General features: G+C 56.2%; 1 protein-coding gene across 1 annotated transcript; it reads right to left on the bottom strand.

Moving 5' to 3' along the window:
- Positions 1 to 6,002: 6,002 nt before the first annotated feature.
- spg11 (SPG11 vesicle trafficking associated, spatacsin) lies at positions 6,003 to 25,061 on the bottom strand. Its single transcript, XM_030096735.1, is given in 40 exon segments — positions 6,003 to 6,461; positions 6,540 to 6,691; positions 6,764 to 6,919; positions 7,107 to 7,183; positions 7,265 to 7,433; positions 8,004 to 8,123; positions 9,434 to 9,567; positions 9,657 to 9,794; positions 9,906 to 10,110; positions 10,229 to 10,368; positions 10,690 to 11,473; positions 12,015 to 12,229; positions 12,415 to 12,580; positions 12,665 to 12,772; positions 16,098 to 16,298; positions 16,491 to 16,778; positions 16,844 to 17,003; positions 17,066 to 17,174; positions 17,251 to 17,459; positions 17,553 to 17,715; positions 17,786 to 17,852; positions 17,969 to 18,282; positions 18,747 to 18,853; positions 19,060 to 19,175; positions 19,177 to 19,264; positions 19,360 to 19,555; positions 19,624 to 19,805; positions 19,919 to 20,046; positions 20,435 to 20,506; positions 20,607 to 20,783; positions 20,855 to 21,024; positions 21,134 to 21,289; positions 21,371 to 21,491; positions 21,563 to 21,708; positions 21,788 to 22,158; positions 22,735 to 22,872; positions 22,981 to 23,206; positions 23,283 to 23,525; positions 24,116 to 24,318; positions 24,717 to 25,061. Coding segments are annotated over 40 exon segments (7,305 nt in total). The 5' UTR covers positions 24,932 to 25,061; the 3' UTR covers positions 6,003 to 6,286.

The raw sequence follows: 25,061 nt of genomic DNA, 5'->3' as shown, positions 1-25,061 counted from the left end.
CATTCAGCTTGCCAATAATATGCAATTAACTACAGAATAATCTACATTAAGCTAATGGCATTTAGCACACACACAAAAAAAAAATCCACTACCTTCCTTGAGTATCCATCCACTCCACCAAAGATCACAATATTGAACCTGAGGGGGAATATAACCAAGGTGTTTTCAAATGTATGACATGATTTCACTACTAATATGTACATAATCGTATTAACAAGGATATATTATTCTACCTTATCAATTTATGATTGGTGTCGATGTGAACTAAGGAGAGAGGGCCTCTCACAGAGTAACTTCTCCTCACAACCCAGCCAAGTTCCATAATCCGAGAGAAGATCCCTGCAGCATCAACCCGATGCATGGAGGCCATCATTCTCCACCACTGAACACGAAAGCCCAGTGAAACCAAATGGCCTTGAACCATTCTGTAGCCAGCATTTGGCATCTCAGTCTTAATGCCTGAAATTATGTTGTCCAGTTCTTGGTCGCTCATCAAACTGTAGGATCCTCTTACAGACAGTCCAAATTCCACCATTCTTCTGTAAAGCGTCCTCCTTGAAACACCAAGGCATTTTGCAATGCAGGTAACTGGTAAATGTGTGTCCAGTAAACGCTTAAGTTTTTCTTTCTCAATCACAATTCGGGGAGCTCCAGGACCTGGACCTGATTCTGTTTCCTGCTGGACAACAGGCATATAACTGGCACCTATTTCTCTCTGGATAGCTTCAAGGAGCTTTTGAAGTCCTTCTGTTATCTCTGATAGGCCTCCTAACTGATCAGAGAAAGAGTCAAACAGAATTAACTCATGGCGAGTCAGGAACTCCAAATAATCCTGATTCAGTGGCTGCTGGCTTAATGCAGACTGCAATTTGGCAAGAAGTCTCTCCATTAACTGTCGTCTCATTATGTCCTGTTTGGAAAAAAAGAGCTCAGATAAGCAAAAGATTAAAAAAAAAAAAAAAAAAAAAAAAGTATTCATTTTCATCTGTGTACTCAATAAGAGTGGTCTTTAACCCTGGTCCTCGAGAGCTCCTATCCAGCATGTTTTAGATGTTTCCCTCTTCAAACACACCCGATTCAAATGAACAGGATCGTTATCAGGCGTTAGAAGCTGATAACGATCCTGATCATATGAATTAGGTGTGTAAAACATGCTGGCTAGGGGCTCTAGAGGACCAGGGTTGAAGACCACCGCTATAAGACATCATGGCATGGTCAAAATAACAGGCGATGTGATGTATCAACAACTTTTACACTAAACCCTTAACTATCCAAGTCATTACTAATACAAGTGGCTTCTCTGGGTGTTACACGTTGAAATATATGCTCGCTTGTCAAGTATGCCAAACATTATAAACGTGTTGGCATCTGTTTGTCTCGTTGACACGGATAGGCTAACTTAGCATTGGACAGCTAACGTAATTCAAAATCTAAAGACAAACAAGCTTACAAAAAAACCCGCAATTTTATTAAGTTTATCACAATGTGGTAGTGTAATGATATAATGAAACAAACAACTTACTTGTGGCTGTGGTGGTAAACCTTGATCTCGATCTGAAGCCATGCCGTTCGTTTACGTTCTCTTCTTCTTCGTTGGTTCTAGACGTACTTCCGGAATGCTAAAATCTGATTGGAGCCGCAGCAACCAATCAGCGTGGCAGAATTCTAACACCGCACACTGTGGAGCGAGCGCACAGGGCTCGTCGAGCGAGCGCAGGAGGCAGATTGAGAGCAAGAGAGAGGCGGGTCGAGCGAGCGCACAAAATTGTAGGTGCGCTCGCGTACTTCATCTTTTTCTCGCCTCGGAATTGTGGCACAAATATAACGCCATAAGATCAGCTTTGACTGTAACAGATGAAATCAAAGTCAGGCTGTTTTCAGTTTTATTATCTCTGGTCTGTTTTCTTCTTGCTGGTTTTGGAAAGATAACTTGAGTAAAAGTAAATTTTAAGAATGAAATGACATTAAAGGTGTAATACAGGATTTTCTCGAAAAGACAGAGTCAAACGTCTGTTACTCACTTTTTGAACAACGCCATGCTCCAGACCATCGCCCGGCTCTCCTGCTTCTCCCAGGAAACGCGGAAGCCTGCGAGCGCGACCTCCTCTTCTCCGGCGTGCACGGCTCTGTTTACAGGTTCTGCGATCGGCCTCGCTCATACATAAAGCCGAAACAGTTGCAGTTTCATTATGTCAGACTCGCCATCGGTAAGTACTAGCTCAGGGAGAAGGGAGAAGCTTATTGGGAACAAGCATGTAGAACCGCCTTACGAAAGCAGCTCGTCAGAATGACTGACAAACAGACCCACCAGTTATTTTGATGATCCACCCGGAAATCAAAGCAAACAGAAAATCCTGTATTACACCTTTAAACCCTTAAAATATTTTTACAAATTAAGGAAAAAACAAGGGAAACAAACTGATGTTCAGTGGAATATGGTTGGAATAAATGTTTCAATACATGATGTTGATTAAATCCACATTGTCCTCTTAGTTTTTTTTCAAAATACTGGGCATATCCCTGGAGGGAAAGAGCTGCAAGTCCAGGAATCTTTATGTTCCACAGGCTGATTTATGTGGAACAGGCTGAAGGTTTTCTGACTTCAAGTTGAATATTTATTCTTTCAGGTATAAGAAAATAAATGTGTCTGTCTGATTACTGATGCGACGACCTGTTAAACTAAACGTTGCTGCGTCTCTGCGTGCTTCCAGAGAATACGGGGAGATTTACACTGGAAACTTCTCCAAGGTCGTTTCCGCCACAGTGGATCAGTGGACCGCTCCTCTTTACAGGGACTGGTGGAAAATGAAGGTTCCTCCACTTCAGCCCCCCGTCCGAACCATCCCATCCACCCCAGACTGTTCCCAGAGGTCTGTGCAGCTCTCCCAGCTCCCCGGCGAACATCGCTGTCTCCAATTATCCAGACCTCTGCGCAGCAGAACAAACCCCGGGGCAGAAGAACTGACGCATGAATGTCGATGAAACAAATATTAGAACAGTGTGTTTGCTCCGCTGTGCATCAACATCAACCAGGTATATCTCAGTTCTCTGGCAGTGTCACACATGCCACATTCGTCAGTGCCTGGTCAGCTGTTGTTGATGTAGTTCTGAAAATCAGACAAAAAGTAATTCCAGTGATAATGTTTGATGGATTTCAACAGTTTAATTTAGAGATGATTTACCAATAATCCATAATCCCACCAGTCATTTCACCAAACAAGCACAATTACAATTTCTGAATTTGAGAAAGTGATCAAGAATGATTTAGTAATTCAATACATTACCTTTCTGTCTTTTTCTGTCTTTACATAATCACAGTGTGTGTTGACTGAGTGGCAGGAGGAGCTGCAGGCTGCCGTGTTCTGGTCAGATTGGGTGACATTATGTTTTATAGCTGATACTTCAGTGTCTTGTTCTGCACATTGCTGGAACATCATTAGTAACCTTGTGATACATCCAGGAGCCGCACTCCCCCAGTCAGCTGATCTTTACTGGAGACACTTCTGTTGTTCCCTCAGTTAGTAAATGTAGCTTTTCCCTGACATTTAGCTACCAAAGTGATCCCAGGAGTCTTGTGCCATTGCTCTGCTGCTGAGGCAGACCAGTTACAGGTGAGTTCTTGAGGTGTTCTTGTCTGACTCCTTTGATCAGTGTCAGAGAAGCCTCTGTAGGCTTCCCCACCGGCAGTGATGGGATTTGAACCCACGCCTCCTGAGAGACTGGAACCTGAATCCAGCGGGGATTTCTTGATTTCAACTTTTTCAAGTCCTGTAAAAACAAAGATTTTTAATCAAGTTTTAATGTTTGTGTAGTTTTTTTTTCATTGAAACAAAGGGAAAGTGCTTTCAGATAGAAAAGCAGACTCAGTGGATGAATACATTTTTAGATTTTTGTAAATTATGTTAATTCTCTAATTCGTTGGATATTTATTGTTGTTGTTATTGCTATTGTGTAATTTGTTTGTGTCTTAATTCCTCCTATTTATATTTTATACCTTTGACTTTCTAAATCTGTCCCTTCTTTTTGTCTATATTTGGTCCTCCACCAAAACAAATTCTCTGTAGACTGTACCTGTTAATAAACCTGTTTCTGATTCTGATTCTGATTCTGAGGTGGGGAACCCTGTGGCTCAGAGGAAACCAGTTCCTCCTCAGCTCACTGAGATGCAAACTCCTGATTAAGCTTCTAATGATCCTGAATGACTGAATCATTTAGTTAATGAGTCTCTCAATTAAAGACATGAGCGCCAACAAACAGCCAGCTGGTGGAGAACATTCCGCTCTCAGCTGAAGTGAAGCCGGTGTCAGGTCTTCTCTGCAGTTTGTGTTTCTGTTAGTAACAGCTGGCCGCCATCGCTGGCAGTTCTCTCCTCTACTGTTGGTTTGCTTGTTGCACTGACTCGATACAGCTCCATCATTTCGGTGTATCACTCCCCATCACCATAAAGCATCCAGAGACAGGCTGATTCGATTCCAGTGAGCAGAGGATGCTGGGAAACACGCGCTGCAGCTTATTAGCGGCTCCAGCCCGCGGTGGTGTTCGACAACATGAAAGTCAAACATCTGCACTTTTCAGCACATTAAAAACTGTAAAAAATGCCTCATTAATGGCTGAAGGAGGCTGATGAAGAGCTGATGAAGTAAAAATAAAACATAAAGAGGGTACTCTACACCTGGAGATCTGAGCACGCACAGAGAAATACCCAATAATAACAAATAACAGCACCTTATGGTCCTCATCTCCCTCAGCTCTGCTACTGACCAGCTGGAGGCAGGGGCGGGGCTAGAGGGTGGGCGGGGCTAAAACCTTACTGGGTGGAATTAGAGCAATTGAAAAATAGAGTAAAACGCAAGTGAATCATCAGTGTGCAGATAGATTGAATAGAAGTGTTGTTCTTTCACAATTTTCTGCTATATTCTGGTTTTATTCCCCCCAAAAGGAGAGTTTCATCACAGTCCAGTCTGTTCCCGCTGAGCTCCCTCCCATTAAGTCTAGTGTCGTTCCTAACATTAAGTGTGCATCAGATCTGGGTAATGTCTAATGCAATGCTGTTTTTAATCCTCTTAAGTCGTAGCACATAACCTCGTTTGGCCTGTTATTGAGTCCAGATCTTCCCTCACAATCTGGTTTCCTCCATTTCCAGCGAAGATGCAAACATCAGGCTGCAGAAGTAAAGCTGCAGGGCAGAAAACCAGGTCTGACGCGTCTGACGCATCCTGTACAGGAGAGGAGGAGGAGCAGAGGCTGGAGTTTGCGTCTCTTCCAGGAACATGATGAAGTGGTTCCCAGCAGAAGCAGCAGACGACCTGCCGACCTGCAGACGGTAGAAACCTGACGTCACATCAGGGACGACGTGACGGAGAACATGGGGGCTCGTTCCAGCGGACACGGAGAGCGTTTCCCTCTAATAATGGACTTTCAAAGCGCTGCCAAGGAGTGTACAATGACAATGACATCTTTATTTCAGTAGTCTTTATTTGGCAGTCTTGATTCCGATAGAGGCGGAACATTTTCTTGAACAGACAGCACCATCTAGTGGCCTCAGAAAGTAAAGACAGTGGTTCATGAGGCTTCATCTGCCCATCATGGAGATTCCACCTGGGGTCCGATCTGTGGAAGTCACACGACAGCCGGAAATCTCCTAAAATCACTCATTCATTTATATATTTATGCCCTCTGTATGAAGCTATACGTTTAAGTATATTGGAATGCATCTTTTTTTCTGTGAACGCCATCAAGACCATCTCAGTGATCCATCAGGTCTAGAAGTGAGGAAAGGCGTAGCAAAGCAAAGAGGTGTGTTTGTGAACATTCATCTCTTTTGGGCAGCGGCAGCTTGCAGTCCTAACTGCTGGAAAAAAAAAAAATCCCAACCCTGAAGTCGAAATCACTGCGATCAAAGTGCCAGCTGTGGAACGTGCATCAGCTGCAGCTGGTTCCAGTGAGACGCAGCCTCCACGATGCCGAGTTCCACGAAAACACTCAAGGAAACCAAGTGAGTGAGAAAATATTTTTATTTTTACAGTTGAATAAGTTTCCAAAGCTCACACTTGATTATTGCCAGTAAACCACTGCCGCGCTCGCTCGTCTCCCCGTGACTTTCACAATAAAAGACCAACATTTTATGTTTTTAAACACAGTGAGAACTTCTAATCTAGTACCTCTTCATGATACAAATACATTTACTGTGCGTCAACAGTACTTCAGTCAGTGTGTACTGGGCCTCTGAGTAACGTAGCTAGCTAGCTGGCTAGCTGGCTGGCTAAATGTTGCGTCCGTGACGTGCTCAGCTGGCCAGCCGGTCGTTCAGGTAGCTGGAGGTCTTGGGGTCCTGCAGCAGGGCCTTGGTGACGTCGAACAGGTTGTGCTGGTAGGCCAGCCGGTAGTGGCTGTACACGTCGTCGCAGTGCGACAGCAGGCGCTTCACGTTGGCAGTGACGCTGCTGGGGGCGCCGTCCAACCTGCAAACACACGGGGGCCACGCTCAGCTGGGTTAGGAAGACCGGCCCGCCTCCCGGGGAGTTTCGCCCACGCCTTACTTTTTGAAGATGTCCTCGAACAGAGCCGGGCTGAGGGGGCGGTGGCGTCTGAACTCCTCCAGGTAGGAGAAGTCTCCGTTCAGGACCACCTTCTGGTACAAGATCTCCGCCCAGTCCGGGGTGTAGCCGTAAGCTTCAGACACCACAAACACCTGGCGGAGACACGAAGCTTCACGTCACTCCTGCTCCAGCTGCAGGGAGCAGAAACTCCGGCGGAGGCAGACCTGGTAGCAGCGGGGCAGAGCCAGCACGCAGCCCAGCAGCTCGGCCGCTCGCAGGTTGACCACGCGCAGCTCCGAGCCCTGGTTCAGGAAGTGCAGCTGCAGGGTGACCAGCTTGGCCGTGCGCACGCAGCGGCTGGCCTGACGGACGCACGAGTCCTGCAGGGGGACGCAGACACGGGGTGAACACCCGGACCTGCTGCCGAGACCAGCAGGAGCAAAGCTCCGGGACCCGAGCCGTCTGAACAGCGAGCGCAGTGGAGCTGCGAGCATTAACACCGCGGTCACACTGTCCATTTCACACAGCGTCCCACCAGCTGATCATTGGTAACGGGGTTCCTGATACCTTGGAGAAGCTTTCGGCAGCGTCTTTGAGCAGATTCAACACTTTCATCAGCGAACTCTTCAGTTCCGGAGTGACCACTGAAACAAACAGCGACGCGAAGCTGAGTTCCACCGGCTTCACCGTGCACAGCGGGCGTCCCGGACCTGAGCTGGACTCACCCCAGGCCTGAGACTCGATGATCTTCAGCTGCGTCCTGGCGGCGATCTCGTGGTTCTCGCCGATCTCCCTCCGCATGCTGAAGCACAGCGCCACCATGTTGTGCTTCTCGCTGTCTGCAGGCAGGCAGCGCTTGATGTAGTCCAGCAGAGCCGTCTTCAGGCTGGAGCTCTGACACACACACACACACACACACACACACACACACACACACACACACACACACACACACACACACACACACACACACACACACACACACACACACAGACACACACAGACACACAGACACACACACAGACACACACACACACACACACACACACAGACACACACACACAGACACACACAGACACACACACACACAGACACGCACACACACAGACACGCACACACACAGACACGCACACACACACACACACACACACACACACAGACAGACAGACAGACACACACACACACACACACACACACACACACTGTTTGAACTTGCACTCTGCTTTGTGAGGCCAGTCAGATGAATGAAACATGAGTTCCTTCAGGTTAGAAGGCTCCAGAGAGAAGGAAAGGCTTATTCTTCTTCCGACTCCGTTTCCCTCATGTACCCGAGCTCAGGGTGAAGACGGGTTGTTTCTTCTATATGTGGGTTATTTACTGGTGTGTGTGTGTGTGTGTGTGTGTGTGTGTGTGTGTGTGTGTGTGTGTGTGTGTGTGTGTGTGTGTGTGTGTGTGAGGTCTCACCTGTCCTCTCTCTGACTCCACCTTCTTCCTCAGCAGCATCTCGAAGCAGTGGTTCTGATGCAGCAGGTCGAAGACGTACGTCATCTCGTTGTATCTGCCAATACCTGTCAGCAGGCGCACCTACACACACGCACACACACACGTACAGAGGCACACACACAGATGTTCTTAAAATTATGCATGGACAGAAAACAGTGCTGTCCATGGTGCTGAAGTTTCCAATTAATACAGTTACTAGGTACGGTCTGTGAAAGACACACACACACACACACACAGGTTTGTATTTCTATCCTTGTGAGGACACTCATTGACATAATGCATTTCCTATCCCCTAACCCTGACCCTTACCCTGACCCTAACCCAGACCACCACACAGCCTAACCCTAAAGAAATGTTTTTGACCTTTGACTTTTTTCAGTAACAACATGGTCAAGAAAACACTGTTTCCCTCATTAGGACCGGAAAAAGGTCCCACAAGGCACATCGTGCAGGTTTTCCTATCCGTGTGGGGACATTTGGTCCCCACACGGATAGAAAAGCGCACGCACGCACGCACACACAGGATGTGCAGTGTTGACAGTCCAGGCCCAGCAGCTGTTGTTCCTCAGTTTTTGCCATCATGCTTTGAATTCAGCTCAACTTTACTGGTATAGAGTCAAATACAGCACCGGCTCTGCAGGCTCTGCAGGCTCCGCAGGCTCCGCAGGCTCCGCAGGCTCCGCAGGCTCCGAAGGCTCCGAAGGCTCCGAAGGCTCCGCAGGCTCCGAAGGCTCCGCAGGCTCCGAAGGCTCCGAAGGCTCTGAAGGCTCCGCAGGCTCTGAAGGCTCCGCAGGCTCTGCAGGCTCTGCAGGCTCCGCAGGCTCTGAAGGCTCTGCAGGCTCTGAAGGCTCTGAAGGCTCTGAAGGCTCCGCAGGCTCTGCAGGCTCTGAAGGCTCTGAAGGCTCTGCAGGCTCTGCAGGCTCTGCAGGCTCTGCAGGCTCTTCTACAGAGGAGGGTCCATGGCCTTGGAGCACACGGTGAGCCCTCCTTGTTTCCTCCATCACAGTAATCGTCTCATTTCCTTCAGTCCCTCACATTTCCCTCACTCACCCTGAACAGTGACATCTAGTGGTCACAGCTGGACTGCATTGGTCTATTTCAACAAGAAGTTGCTTCCTAATCTAAGTCACATGACAAACCAACAAAAAGACTCAGAGTCCAGAAGATAGACTGTCTGTTTCCCCCCTCAATCTTTTCCTTCAGACCCAGTAAACCCAGTAAACCCAGTCCAGCTGCGCAGGACGAATCCCCCTCATCGACTGAAGCTTCCAAACAAGAAAATCTGCTTTTCAAGCTCATTAAAACTGGCTGAATTTGAAAATAGAAGGTCCAGCATGGTACAAGCTCCATGCTGCCCCCAGAGGAGAGGGGGCGGTACTGCAGCAGCCTACCAGCAGGCTGTGGTGTTCTCCTGGAGACAGGTAGGTGTGGCTCAGGTGCCGGGCGGCCTGCAGCACTCTGACGATGCCCTCCATGTTGCAGGTCAGGCTGAAGCAGTCGTGAGCCACGATCAGCAGCTCCACGACTCCAGAGAACAGAGAGAGGCGTCAAACAGGGCTCCCTGCACAGTCTGAGCAGTGTGTGTGTGTGTGTGTGTGTGTGTGTGTGTCGTACTGCAGCTCAGGTCTCTCAGGGGAACGGTGCTGAGGTTCTCCAGCAGCTTGACTCCCACCAGGTTGGGGTCTTCACACAGTTTGATCAGCTGCATCAGGGAGTCCCGCCCCTCCGACGGCCTGAACACCTGCTTCTCTCCTGGACACACACACACACACCCCACACACACACACACACACACACACACACACACACACGGGTTTAACGTGACGAGCCCGCGGCCCGGCCCGGCGGATCGGGGCTGCTCACCGGCCTGCAGCTCCTGGGCCGAGCCCAGCAGACCCTGGACCACGGCGGAGGACACCAGCTGGGCCACGGCGTCGGCGCTCAGACCCTGAGCCTTGATGAAGGCCTGCGCCCGGCGGAAGCGGTCCGGCTGCTCCGACTGCAGCAGCCTCTCCAGCACCGAGCGCGGCTCCTCGCCGCAGATCTGCCTGAAGGAGACCTGCAGCTCCTGAACGGGAGGCGGAGCAGGCGGTCAGAGGGAGGGGGGACCCGGAAGGACCCGGTGGGACCCGGTGGGACCCGGTGGAACCCGGTGGAACCCGGCGGGACCCGGCGCCGCTGCTCACCTTGGACAGCTGGTAGAGGCCCAGGACCTGCTTGCAGTAGTTGTTGCCGTGGCGACACTGGTCCAGGAGCCTCTGGAGCTGCACGGCCACGTCGTCCTCGGGCGCCATGGCGAAGGAAGCCAGGCTGCTGTAGGAGTGAGCTGGACGAGGACGAGAGGAGGACCTGTTCAGAGGACGCTTCAGGGTTTCACACAGAGCCGGCTCGCCGGGCTTCACCATGAACTCCACAGACGACTTCAGGAGTAAAGCTTTCGTCTGCAGTTGCTTGAAAAACAAAGACTAAATGTTGCTGTGGTGTGCAGTGAGAGGTCGTGACAGGTCGTGAGAGGTCGTACAAGGTCATGAGGGGTTGTGAGAGGTTGAACAAGGTCGTACAAGGTCATGAGGGGTCGTACAAGGTCGTGACAGGTCATGTGACTGAGCAGACGCTCTCTGAGGTTGTGTTGTGGACTGAGGCTCACAGGTGGGGATGCTCCGCCCGGCCGGACCCTCCGCGGCCTCCTCCTGAGCGTCGGGGTCCAGCTCTCCGGACGCCAGGCCCCGGCAGCACAGCGCCACCCACAGGTCCGGGTGGTGCAGGGAGAAGTAGCGGCAGACGCGCCCGGCCTCGTGGATGCTCCCCTCGTCCAGCAGGCGACCGACCAGAGCGGTCAGGATGCTGCTGTGCTCCGGACTGAGGCCGGGCTCTGGACCGGGCTCTGGACCGGGCTCTGGACCGGGCTCTGGACCGGGCTCTGGACCGGGCTCTGGACCGGGCTCTGGACCGGCCTGTGGACCTGGCAGCCCCTCCAGACTGAGGCACTGGTCTCGGTTCAGCTCGGAGATGCTGGAGAAGGAGAACTCCCTCATGAGGCCGTGGTAGGCGCTGGCGTCAGGAGGCAGGCTGAACACGCTCTGCTGCTCCATGGCGGCCTTCAGGGCCTGTCCACGGACCCGGTCCAGCCACAGCTCCTTCTCCAGGCTCTCCAGCCGGGCCAGGGGGGCCGGGCTGAGCAGGGACAGCCAGTGAGCGGCGAGGCAGAGCAGCAGGCTGCGCTCCTGCAGGGCCAGCAGCTGCGCCTGGGGCTCCGGGTCCGGGTCCGGGTCCGGGTCCGGCTCGGCCTGGGACAGGAAGAAGTGGGAGGCCGACGTGGGATCGGCGCCGTCGGCCTTCAGCTGGTTGTGGCATTTCCTCCAGAAGGTGACCCGGCTCTCCAGCCTGCCCCACTGCCGCCGGGACTTCTGGGAGCTCACTTCCTGATGAAGCTGTGAGGAAGACAAGGAAAGAAGAAGAAGCTGGGATGTTTCCTCCAGAAGCTCCGAGAGGGAGAGACGGAAACACAAACAGCTGAGAACGAACAGAAAACAGAAGAGCCAGCAGCTGAACGGCGAGAGTCAAAACATCACTTCCTGTCAGATTCTGATCATCAGCGTTGGAAGAAGGAAGGAGAAGAAACAGTTGAAACAGTTAAAGGTTGATTATTCTGGGATCTCAGGACAATTTTAAAAGCAGGTGGATAAAAAAAGAAAAACAATAAAAGACGAGCTGTGTGAACGTGGATTATCAGCACGGATCAGGGTGGGGGGTCAGGGTGGAGGATCAGGGTGGGGGATCAGGGTGGAGGATCAGGGTGGGGGATCAGGGTGGGGGATCAGGGTGGGGGGTCAGGGTGGAGGATCAGGGTGGAGGATCAGGGTGGGGGGTCAGGGTGGGGGGTCAGGGTGGAGGATCAGGGTGGGGGATCAGGGTGGGGGGTCAGGGTGGGGGATCAGGGTGGGGGTCAGGGATCAGGGCGGAGCAGCAGACCTGGCTGAGCAGCAGGCTCTGGGTGGGCAGCCCCCCCAGCAGCGCCACCTGCCTGGCCTTGGCGTACAGCCCTCTGGCCTGCAGCGTGTCCACGGCGGCCTGGAACTCCTCCTGCTGGACGGAGGCCGAACCGCACTGCAGGAGCCTGGGAGACAGGCTGACCTCTGACCCCTGCAGCAGCTGACTGAGCTGGCTCAGCTTCCTGAAGTCTGGACCTGAAGACACGAAGCACGTCGTCCGTGAGACACAGCAGGTTCTCACATGTTACATACAGAATACGGTAATAACACAACGTGGGCCCTGCAGAGGAAACAGCAGCCCGGCATCTAATCTAGACCCAGGTTCACATGGGTCCGGGACTCGCGGCGGGTCCGGGACTCGCGGCGGGTCCGGGACTCACCGTTGGACTTGAGCAGCCTGTCGACGGCGGCCAGCAGCTGCAGCAGGCGGTGCAGGTCGTACTGGGAGCTGCAGCGCTGCAGCATGGTGAGCAGCAGCACCGACGCCTGGCTCTCCACCCACTGCAGGGGCAGCCCGCCCTCCGAGGCCACGCCCCCGCCTCGCAGCTGTGGGCGGAGCAAGAGGAGGAGGGGGTGAGCCTGGAGACCGGGTCCAGGGTCAGAGACTGTGCTGGGCTGACGGGGACTCACGGTGATGAGGGTCCTCTGGAAGTCCAGGAGCTTGGATTTGGCCTGGGAGAAGTTCCTGTAGTCGCAGCACAGCTCGAACATCCTGAGCACCAACACCAGGGGGCAGTCCTGAGACGACACAGCGACACACTGTGCTCAACAGTCTGGCTTCTCCGACTCAACTCAATTTTATTCATATAGCACTTTAACAACAGCTGCAGCTGGAACAAAGTGCTGTACAAGGTCACATAATACATCAGTGCAAATGAATCATTCAAAACAAAACAAAAACAAACAACAAAAAAGAGACATTTAAATAAACATTAAAGGCATATTCGAGGATTCTCTGCTGATTTCGTACAACATGGCCGATTTGCCATTTCTGGAGCGCTGCCATGCGCAGCTCCCTCCAGGAGGACTGTGGGAGCGCGCACGTCAGCCGCATGTCAGTTTGTTTACATCCACGCAGCTGGAGCGTCGTCTTTCTGCATAGGATGAAAACACATTTGTAATCATGTTGGAGTCTTCATCAGTAAGTAACAACCTTTTAGGAATTACGTATGAGTGTAAGAGCGGCACAGAGGCGGCGACTCGACAGGATATGTCATCACGCAAACGCGTTCCCACACTGAGTGGCATTGTGACTGACCAATTACGATTCGGAACCAGACAACGCTGACTGGTTCTAAGGATCCTCCAGAATGTCTTTAAAAACACTGAGGGCAGAGTCTCGGACTGAGTTAAAAGCCAGTGAATAAAAGTGTGTTTTAAGATCTTTCTTAAAAATAGACAGTGGGGGGGGGGGGGGGCTGTCTGATGCGCAGTGGCAGCTCATTCCACAGCTGGGGGGCCACAACAGAGAAAGCTCTGTCCCCCCTGAGCTTGCGCTTGGACCTGGGCTCCTCCAGGAGCAGCTGATCAGCTGATCTGAGGCACCGGGCAGGAGTGTAGGGGCGAAGCGGCTCAGAGAGGGAAGGCGGGGCCAGACCATTCAGGGATTTAAAAACAAATGAAAGAACCTTAAAATGGACTCTAAAATGCACAGGGAGCCAGTGGAGGAGGCCAGGATGGACTGACGTGTCCCTCTTACGTCCTCCAGTCAGCAGCCGCGCTGCAGCATTTTGGAACAACTGGAGACGAGCGAGGGACGACTGGCTGACTCCAACATGAAGTGCATTGCAGTAATCCAGCCCAGATGTAATAGAGTACTGGATTACTGTCTCAAGGTGCTCACGTGCACGAATAGATTTCATTCTGGCCAGCTTCCTGAGGTGGAAGAATCTGGACTGAACCACTGCACTGATCTGTGAATCTAGTTTAAAACCACTGTCCATTTTAAATCGCAGGTTCAAAACAGTCTCCTTCACGTGTGGAGTCCAGGGTCCAGGTCAGCTGGTGGAGGCTCACAGGAATCACTGGGACCAAACACCATCACCCCTGTCTTTTTCTCATTAAACTTCAGAGAATTCAGGGCCGTCCAGGCTTTAATGTCCTCCAGGCACCGTAGTAGAGGCGCTAATGAGAAAGCTTCCTTCTCTTTCAACAGGACATAGATCTGGCTGTCGTCCGCATAACAGTGAAAAGAGACGCCGTGCCTCCTCAGGATGGAGCCCAGTGGCAATAAATAGAGAGAGAAAAGCAGCAGCGGCCCCAGGATTGATCCCTGTGGAACTCCATAAGACAAAGGAGTGGAAGAGGATTCAGAACTGGCCAGACAAACGCTCATAGCTCTGTCAGGCAGGACCTGAACCACTGCAGTACAGGACCACTGGTCCAGACCAGGTGCTGCAGTCGGGGCAGTAAGATGTTGTGGTCCACGGTGTCAGAGGTCCAGCAGTGAGGTCCAGGAGAACCAGAAAAACATAGTCACCAGAGTCATTTACCAGGAGGATGTCATTAAAAACCCTGAGTAGAGCGGACTCGGTGCTGTGCAGGGGTTTAAACCCGGACTGGAAGACCTCCAGGATGTCAGACTGTCCAGGTGGTTTTTCAGCTGCAGGTAGAGAACCTTCTCCAGGATTTGTGAAATGAACAGCAGTTTTGAGATGGGCCTAAAATGATCCAGGACAGCCTGATCCAGGCCAGGGTTCTAGAAGGGTTGGACCACTGCATGTTTGAAATGGACAGGGACAACGCCAGAGGACAGACTGCTGTTAATGACAGAGAGGACAAGCTGACCACTGCTGGGGACATGTCTTTAAAGAGATGAGGGGAACGGCGTCTCAGGGGGATTCTGGGGGTTTAATGTGGAGAACCACATCCTGTAAGGATGATAAGGTCACTGCTCCAACTCATCAAATACACCAGACCAGTGAACAGAGCCAGAGGGGTCAGGGGTCAGGGGTCAGATCAGGGCCCTGGTGGAAATGACCTTATCAAACAAAAACTGAAGGAAGTTCTCGCAGGTTTCAGAGGCTGGTTCTACAGAGACAGGCTGTGGGGCGTTGAGAACAGAGTCTGTGGTTCAGTACAGCACACGTGGGTCATGGCGGTTCTCCAGAATAATGTTTGACAAATATTCTGTCTTGGTGCCTTTAACGGTGTTCTGATATCTGCGCCAGCAGTCTTTTAAATTTGAAAAGAAACGTGCAGCTTGTCCTTCTTCCACCTGCGCTCAGCTTCGCGGTTCCCCTCCTGCTGCCGGGTTCTCACTGAACCAGGACCAGCTCTGTGGTTCCCCTCCTGCTGCCGGGTTCTCTCACTGAACCAGGACCAGCTCTGTGGTTCCCCTCCTGCTGCCGGGTTCTCTCACTGAACCAGGACCAGCTCTGTGGTTCCCCTCCTGCTGCCCGAGTTCTCACTGAACCAGGACCAGCTCTGTGGTTCCCCTCCTGCTGCCGGGTTCTCACTGAACCAGGACCAGCTCTGTGGTTCTCCCTCCTGCTGCCGGGTTCTCTCACTGAACCAGGACCAGCTCTGTGGTTCTCCCTCCTGCTGCCGGGTTCTCACTGAACCAGGACCAGCTCTGTGGTTCCCCTCCTGCTGCCGGGTTCTCACTGAACCAGGGCTCAGGTTTGGCTCTAGGCTGCCTGGTTTTTAATGGAGTCCAGGACTGTTTGGCAGGAGGAGTGGAACCACGAGCTGGGCTCCTCTGGACCCGTTAGCTCAGGGGAACAGAGCTGGTTGAAGGCAGCAGAGAAGAGAACAGCGGTGGAGGGGTCAAAGGTCCGACAGCGCCGAGCAGGAACGCAGCTTTTGACTGGTGCACAGAACAACCCGACTTCAAATACCACAGGCAGAGAAGACACTGTCACGTATCCCCAGATTAGAAACAGAAAAACCACAGCAGAGGACAGGATCTAGTGATCTAGTGTGTGTCCTCGTTGGTGTGTGGGACCAGACACACACTGAGCCAGACGGGAATCCATGAGTGTTATGAAGTCCTTTACCAGAGGCTCATCAAGGCAGCAGGAGAAAGTGAGCAAGTGCTGAACCAAGAGTGAGAGCCGCTCACCTTCTGGAAGAGCTGGAAGCCCCGCAGCAGGACCCGGACCCGGCCCCGGACCAGCAGGGTCCTCCAGATCAGGGACAGGTCGTGCAGGGTCCACTGGTGGTGCTGGGGGGCCTGGGGCAGGTGGGCCGTGGCCTCGGCCGCCGTGTCGCCGTCGAGGGAGGACAGCAGCCACACACACAGGCACTGCAGTGCCTCCGCCTCCTGGACACACACACACACACAACACACACACACACACACACACACACACACACACACACACACACAACACACACACACAACACACACGCACACGCACACGTACATTTCAGCTGACGGGGGTGACAGGGTGAAGGGGTGAAGGGGTGACGGGGTGACGGGGTGACGGGGTGAGGGGCGGGGCTGTGCTCTCACCTGCAGGCAGACAGCCAGCACGGCCAGCAGGGGGCAGCGCTGCAGCAGAGCCTCCTGCAGGAGGAACCTGCAGGGTACAGGCTCGTCCTGGCTCTCCAGCAGGACCTGGAACACCTCCCCGGGGTGCTGGGGTCTGGCGGCGGCGGCGGCGGCGGCGGCGCTCCTCTTCGTGCCGGGCCTCCGCTGCTCCTCGGGGTCCAGGCTGCTCCTGTACAGCTGCAGGTCCTGGAAGGCCAGGCTCAGGTGGGCCTGCAGGGTGGGGTCGAACCGGGCCAGCAGCGCCCTCACCTGGGGGGGAGGGGCACGGCGGTCAGACTGGAGGGCGCCCACCTCCTCCACGGGGGGGGGCTCACCTGCTGGGGGGGGAAGTTGTGCAGCTGGACGAACAGCAGGAAGTGGACGAACTGTGCGTCCTCGGCGCAGCGGGCCGGGTAGACGCAGCTCAGCCTCCGGCCGTGGAGCCGGCAGAACTGGACCGGCAGCACCCAGTCCTGAGCCGCCTCGTACGAGGACCTGCAGGCCGGGACAGCAAGTCAGTCCACTGTCCACACACACCGCCCCCCGGTGGTCCATACCTGCCGACGCCCCTCTGCTCCAGACTGTGGGTCACTGCCGCTTCCAGGTAGCCAATCAGCTCCTCCGCAGCTTCCAGCTCCGCCTCCACCAGCTTCACAGCTTTAGACACTGGAGGAGGAGGGAAGTGAGTCCAGTGTGGCGGCAGTGTGTGTGTGTGTGTGTGTGTGTGTGTGTGTGAGCTGACCCAGCGTGTGCAGGTGTCCTGCCGGAGCGGAGTGTGTGTCCTGCTGGCTCCAGTGCTGCAGCACGGCGTTCATGGCCCGGACGTCCACCCTCAGCTTCAGGCTGCAGACTCCCAGCAGCTCGCAGAAGCAGACCGCCGCCGCCGTGACGGGCGGCAGGTTGAAGCACTGCAGGGTCAGCCTGTACACCTGCTGGAGGGCCCGCTGCAGCCTGGAACACACACACACACACACACACACACACACACTCCCTGTAGCCAGCAGCGGGTGTTCAGGCGGCGGAGCCGTGGGGCGTCCTGCTCACTGCAGCTTGACGTCGCCGCCGCCGCCCAGCTGCTGCACCAGGAAGGTGGCGTAGGCGAAGGACGGCCGTCCGTGACGGAGGTAGAACAGGAAGTCCAGGTTCTCCACCAGGGCGAAGCTGCTGACCAGGTGGGGGCTGGAGAAGTGCGGCAGCTCCGAGGCGTCTGCCGGAGGAAGACAGTCAAACAGGAGACATCACCCCCCCTCCCCCGCCGCCGTCTCCGTCAGGCTCACCGGTGTAGCTGAGTGTGTTGGCGGCCTGCCAGCCGAACAGCCTGGACGGGTCCAGAGGCTGGAGCGCCTGTGGACCAGACCCAGAGGCATCAGGAGAGGAGGCGGCGCTCTGGAGCGCCTCGCTGTGGACGACGGGGCGGAGACAGCAGCGTCTCCCGAGCAGAGACGTCTGGAGACGCGTACCTGCAGCAGGTGGTAGACGGAGACGTCGGAGGGGGGGCCGGTTCCTCGCGGCCCCGAGGGGGGGAACAGGGCGGCCTTCAGTTTGGGGTGTGGCGCCAGAGCCATCTTCAGCAGCTGGGGGTCCGGCGCTCCGTCCGGCCTGCCCGGCCGCTCCGCCGGCGCCACCACCTGGTCGATGCCTCCGGGGGCGAACATGATGGCGGCCAGGGCCAGCAGGCTGTGGCCCTCCAGCAGCAGGCTGCTCAGGGACGCCTGGCTGCCGGGGAGCAGCACCTGGGCGCTGGTCAGACTGGCCTGGAAGACCAGGCCGGGGTCTGGAACACACGGACATCCATGCTACAAAACAAGACATTAAACAGCCAAAACTTTCTAATGAAATCAAGCTGGAGGAGTTGAGGGTTAGATCCCGGGAATTCTGCACACGTCACACCGCTTTCATTCAGAATGTTCAATAAAACCGTTTTAACAGTTTATTCTAACATCAAATGTTTCTGAAGGACTTTAATCTTACTGACTGCAAATGAATTCAATATTTTAATCAGAAACAACGTTCTAGTTGTTTCAGCATTACTTCAGCACTACCTGTCCTTCTTTATCATTCTGTTGCTTCTTGACTCTTGTCTGTTGATCTGAGTTTCTCTTTATTCTGTTTCTCCTAAACTAGCAGGACAGAGTGACGTGAGCAGCTCTGGCCGCAGAGTGACGTCGCTGTACTGTCAGTACGAGAGTCCGGAGAGGCTCGGACGTGTTTTCATGGATCCGTGAGGGGGTGTGGTACCGGACAGGTCTCTGGTGATCTCCTGGATCTTCACCAGCATGTCCAACCAGGGCTCCGACTCAGACAGGCTCCGGCTGCTCAGCAGGGGGCAGTTTCTGGGCGTCAGCCTGAGGAGGAGGATGAGGAGGAGGAAGAGGAAGAGGAGGAGGAGGGGGAGGAAGAGGAAGAGGAGGAGGAGGAGGAGGAGGAGGAGGAAGAGGAGGAGGAGGAGGAGGGGGAGGAGGAGGGGGAGGAGGAGGGGGAGGAGGAGGGGGAGGAGGTGAGGCTGGTCAGCAGCTGGACGCCCCCCGAGGCCGCGGACCTCCTGCCTCACCTGTAGTGCTCCAGGTAGGAGTAGAGCAGGAAGTTCAGGCCGCGCTGCAGGCAGAAGGAGACCACGGCGCCGTGGAGGTCCAGGCCCAGGGCGGAGCGGTACCGGGGGACGGGGGGGGGCCGGAGCCATGAGGCCCCCGGCCTGAGCCAGCCTCCACAGCAGCCGCTCCAGGTCCGCCAGCTCGGCCGGGGCGAACACGCCTCTCCTGGAGGGGAGGAGCCACAGCGTGGGTCCACGGAGCGACGGACGCCGTCCAGGACCGGTCAGGTCAACGTCGGAGGCGGCGGCGAGCGGCGGTACCTGGCCAGAGCGTCCAGGATGCTCTCCGTCATGGAGACGCTGCAGACCGTGTTCCCGTCCAGCAGCTCGGCGCCGAGCGGCGGCCACTCGGCGCCGCCGGGGGTCTCCGTGTCCCGGATCCAGGCCGCCACCCGCCGCCCGTCGTGCAGGGAGGTGAGATAGCGCCACAGGACGGCGGCGTCGCAGGAGGGCAGCTCTGGAACGGGAAGCGGCGGTGAGACTCTGGACGGCGGCGGCGGCTCCGGCCGTCTCCCGGCGCTCTACCTGTCAGCTGACGTCTGGACAGGGAGACGGCGGTCCGGCAGCTCTGGTCCCAGTTCTTCACCCAGTCCAGACGGAGGTTGGTCCAGAGCCCCGCCCCCTCCTCCTCCGGGCTGCTCCGCCCCACCTTCGGCTCCAGAGGCTCCCCGCCGCCGCGTCCCGCCACGCCGCGCATCCGAGGAACCCTGGGAAGTTTTGACACGGCAGAGGTGAAGAGCGTGTTCTCCGGGCTGGAGGAGACTCTGCTCAGAGCCGGATCCGTGGAACCCGGACCAGAAGGCAGAACCCAGACCGGTACCTCTGGGAGGAGGCGTCGGCCCGGCACGGCGGCGCCGGCAGAGAGCCCAGCCGCTCCAGCTCCCTGATGAACTCCACACTCTGCAGCTCCTCCGGGGGCAGGTGGTGCTGACGGGACAGCTCCTCCACCTGCCGGGACAGACGGACCGGGACGGACCGGGTCAGCGCTGGTCTCAGACGGACCGGGTCAGTCCTGGTCTCAGACGGACCGGGACGGACCGGTCAGTGCTGGTCTCAGACGGACCAGGTCAGCGCTGGTCTCAGACGGACCGGGTCAGCGCTGGTCTCAGACGGACCGGGTCAGTCCTGGTCTCAGACGGACCGGGACGGACCGGTCAGCGCTGGTCTCAGACGGACCGGGTCAGCGCTGGTCTCAGACGGACCGGGTCAGTCCTGGTCTCAGACGGACCGGGTCAGCGCTGGTCTCAGACGGACCGGGTCAGCGCTGGTCTCAGACGGACCGGGTCAGTCCTGGTCTCAGCACCGCAGACCCGGCAGGCTGTGATCCGTCACTCACCAGCAGCTCCCTGAGATCGCTGAGGTCTGTGTAGAGGCAGACGCTGTGGAGCTGCTGCTTCACACTGAAGCCCTGCGAACCAGCAGACGAGGGACAGCTTCAGCGTCACGGTCTGGGAGGAGGACCCCTGCTGTGTGACGGCGTCCCGTCCCTCCTGGACGCCGCGTCTCACCATGTTGCTGAGGAGTGCGTTGGCGGTCCGCAGGTCTCGGCGCCGCAGGCAGCAGTAGGCCTGCCGCAGGCCCTCGGCCCTCAGAGCCGCCAGGCGCCGCTCGGGCCGGCCCCGCCTCCGCAGCGCCGCCTGGGCCCTGGGGATCTGGCAGGTCAGGACGGACCGGCGGACCAGGTCCTGCAACAGACCGACGCCGGAGTGAAGCTTCGCTCAGCCGGAGGAGGCGGAGCCACGAGAACCACACGCACCTCCACCGGGAGCCCGTCCCACTCGTCCGGCTCAGCCTCCTGCTGAGGACGAGTCCCGCCGCTGGACGCGTCGCCCCCTGCAGGCCACGGGAAGCGCTTCATGAAGCTCCTCAGCTGCGTGACGTAGCGGTCCAGGATGGCGAGGCAGCTCCGCACGTCCTCGTCCTCGTCTGCAGACCAGACCAGCCCCATCAGGGCAGGCTTGTGTGTGTGTGTGTGTGTGTGTGTGTGTGTGTGTGTGTGTGTGTGTGTGTGTGTGTGTGTGTGTGTGTGTCTCACGGTGGCAGCTGGACAGCACGGTGCGGATCTGCATGTAGAGGAAGCTCAGCGTGACGCTCAGCAGCTGCTCAGAGAACTGCCGGCTCTGAGCCTCGCTGTGGGAGTCTCTGACGGCGCCGCAGAGCAGGTCCAGGGCGGGACACAGCTCCTGCACAACTACACACACACGCACACACTCAGGTCTGATGTCTGGTGTGCGAGTCCTGCAGCCGGAGCTCTGGGAGGGCGCTGCTGTACCGCTGGTGAGGCTCGGCGCTCCGGCGGCGGCGGCCGGTTCTCCCGGGGGAACGCTGAGGACGTCCTCTTTGCTCTTCAGGTAGAAGTCCACCGTGTCCAGCTGCCGGTTCTTCAGTCCTCCCTGCACAGAGCACAGACCGGCTTAACGCCAGGCACCGCCGCGGCCGGACGGCGGCGGCGGCGGCGGCGGACCTGCAGGGCGTGGATGGGGATGGAGCAGCGCCCCCAGCTGTTCAGGTGACACACTGCGTCCACCGTGGCGGCGCTGCCGAACAACATGAGCCTGCTGAGCAGATCCTGCTGAGACACGCCGAACAGGACCTGGAACACGCCGGTTTCTGAGGGGGGCGAGGGGGGGGAGGTTCTAAGAGGTGGATCGTGAGAGCAGAACGACGGCGGCGGCGGACTGGGACTCACTCCTCAGCAGCAGCCGGTGCTGCCGCTCGCCGCAGCGCTGCACCGGCGCCGCCTCGCCCTCCGCCCGGTGGTAGCTCACGCTCTGAGACTCCGCCTCCCACAGCGCCACGGTGGTCCGCCTGTTGCCCGGGGCGACGAAGGTCAGGAGGGCGGAGAACGGGGAGACGGTGAGCTGGGACGGGGCGGCCGCCTCGGGGGCGGAGAAGGCCACGGCGGCGCCGCCGGGGGGCGCTCCGCTGCGGGCGGGAGGCGGGGCCGGGCGGAGCTCCAGGTGGGGGAGCCAGGACCACCAGGGAGGCCGGGACTCACGGGAGGCGGGGGGCGGACCCTGGGCGGCGGCGTACATGGAGGCCAGACGAGCCTCCCACGACCTGGAGGAGGAAAGTTTAGTTTACCTGGGAAAACGAGACGGAACAACTCACTGCACCACCTAGTGGTAGAACCGGGTATTACATCTGGGAGGGGACCAGCGTGACATTTATAGAATTTCTAAAAGAAGAACATAAATATGGCGGGAACAAAACATGGAAAACTGCTTAAAAGGAGGTAAAATGGTTAAAACAGCTAAAATGTCATAATTGTCAACAAAAAATGTTTGAAAATAGGAGCAAAATTGTTAAAATCAGGTATAAAAATAGGTTAAATTTAAAAAAATGTTCACTATTCTGAACCCGAGCTTCATAAATACGTTTGTGCATCAAAACTAAGAACGAAGCTTCCTGAGCTGCTTTTGCCTCATTTTAAAGGTTGAATGTTCTTTACGGCTCCAGAACTGCTGGATTTGGCTGAAAGTCAGAGGAATGGCTCTTCAGCTCGTAAAGGCTGCAGAACCCTGGTCTGGAAGAAACTTCAAACACCCGTTTAAAAAAAGAACTGTCTAGAACCTTTAGGAAAGGTGTTTGTGCAGACGACAGGCTCCGGGGCAGCTCTCTCCGCCGGCGGCTTACCGGTCGGCGCTGAAGCTGGCTCCGAGCCCGGCCAGGCTCGCTCTGGAGCTGGACAGGCTGTCCTGGTCCCCCGGCTGGGGGGGCCCGACCGGAGAGCGGGACTGGGGGGCGGCGCACAGCAGGTGGGCTGGGAAGGTCCTGGAAGAGGCGACACCAGACGACTGAGAGGGGTTCAGATATTCAACAATGGAAGCTGGACGGTCGGGACACCAGCGTCCTGCAGTCCGAGGAGACGCCGCCCGGTACCTGAAGTAGTGGTCCAGGTCCACGGCCACCGCCGTGTGGGCCCGGGTCACGGCCACGGCGGTGCTCAGGTCCTCCGACACCTGCAGCAGGCAGAACGGCGCCGAGGACGGAGCGGGGCAGGACGAGGACGGGGAGGACGTCAGCTCGTCCTCCGCCGGGCCGGGGCTGAAGTAGGACGGGAGGTCCAGGCTGGCCAGCAGGCGGCCGGCGCCGAGGTCGTGAACGGCTGAGGGAGAGCACGGTCAAGGAAACACACCAGAGCGCCTGGTTCACCTGGAGGTCAGGCCAGACAGGGAGGATACAGACCAGTCCCGACGGCCGCAGGACGAACAGCGTGTCTCCGCTGACGCAGTGGTGCACGGCGGTGTCGCCGTCCGCCATCTGCACTCTGCATGAGGACGCCACCTGGAACCCCTCCCCCTCCCCCTCCTCCTCATCGTCCGCCCGGCGCCACTGCAGCTGCAGCAGCTGCTCGCCGTTCAGCAGGAGGAGGCAGCGTCCGGCGGCGAAGCCCAACAGACGCAGCGACTGCAGCTCACACACACCTGAAAACACAAACACACACACACAGTTCAAATTAAAGGTGCCGTAGGCAGGATTACCTAACCAAGATGGCGATTTGACCCATCTAAGATGGCGATTTGAAACCCAGCACAGCCTCTAGTGTCCTGTTTTCTCTGACATCACGCCCTTATGCAAGTTAAGCCCCTCCCACAAGGACGTGCACGCAAACGCGACACAGTGCCTGCCGACTTAAGCACTCAATGGCTTTACAACGACGAGCAGGACAACTTTTGCACTGATGGCTCTTCTGATTGGTCAAAGATACCTGGAGCTGTCGAGGTTCCTTTTCAGCTCAGAACAGAGACAGATGGAAACGCTGCGCCCTCGCGGTAGAGCAGTTATGCTACACTCCTAAAGGATTATCAATGGATACTCTAACATTTAATCCAAGAAAACAGAAAAAATCCTGCCTACAGCAGTCCACCAGGTCGTGTGTGTTCGTCCTGTGATGGACGCCTCGTCCGTCCGGGCTGATCCGTGGAAGGACGTCCGGATTACCTGGACGTCTCCTGGAGTCGGGTGTGTGTCAGACGGGGTGTGTGTTTGTGTGTGTGTGTGTGCCGCTACTCACCGGGATCCTCCTCCCTGCAGGTGTGCAGCAGGCGCTCTGCAGGAAGCTCACACACACACCGCAGCGAGAGCGAGACGCCCGGCTCCGCCTCCGCCTCCAGCAGCTCCAGGTCCCAGCCAGAGCCCACAGCCAGCAGCCGGGGGCCGGCCGGGGGGCCCGGGGGGGCCGGGGGGGCCGGGGGGGGCGACTCCTCCCAAGAGAAGCTGAGAGCACAACAACAAGGCTGCATGAAGGACGAGAAACAACAACAACAAACAACCAAACAAACACCTGAAGCAGCCTCAGAAGTAAATATACATCCTAAATGAACTGGATCAACCTGTCCCCACTGTCAGAGGACAGACAGGAAGTCCCCACTGTCAGAGGACAGACAGGAAGTCCCCACTGTCAGAGGACAGACAGGAAGTCCCCACTGTCAGAGGACAGACAGGAAGTCCCCACTGTCAGAGGACAGACAGGAAGTCCCCACTGTCAGAGGACGGACAGAAGTCCCCACTGTCAGAGGACAGAAGTCACCACTGCACTGCAGCTGGATCAACCTGTGGCCACTGTCAGAGGACCGGAAGTCGGGAGCCGGGTCGCGGTGGAGACGGGGACTCACTCGGTGTAGGGACCGGCCGCTGCAGCCGGAGGAGCCTCTCTGTCCGCCACGCCCTGGACCACCACCCGCCCTCCGACCTCCAGGCACGCCAGCAGGGCGCCCCCGGGAGCGAGCTCAGCCTTCTGGATGTCCCCCACCTCCCCGCGGAGCCGGTCCTCCGGGACCACGGCCACCTCTATGGAGCCGCGTCCCCGCGGCTCGCCGTCCTCCAGCATGTCTCCGGTTAGAGGACCATGGCTCCCGGACGAACGAGTCGGTTTAAAGAGGAGCTACCGGGACGGAAACGACGCTCTGAAGACGCTTTGGACAATTCTTCCCGTCATGTAAACACCCGCTCGTGCCGGA

The sequence above is a fragment of the Salarias fasciatus genome, chromosome 7 (assembly GCF_902148845.1).
Source record: "Salarias fasciatus chromosome 7, fSalaFa1.1, whole genome shotgun sequence".
In the NCBI taxonomy this organism is placed as follows: Eukaryota; Metazoa; Chordata; class Actinopteri; order Blenniiformes; family Blenniidae; genus Salarias; species Salarias fasciatus.
This window is presented reverse-complemented; position numbering and strand designations above follow the sequence as displayed.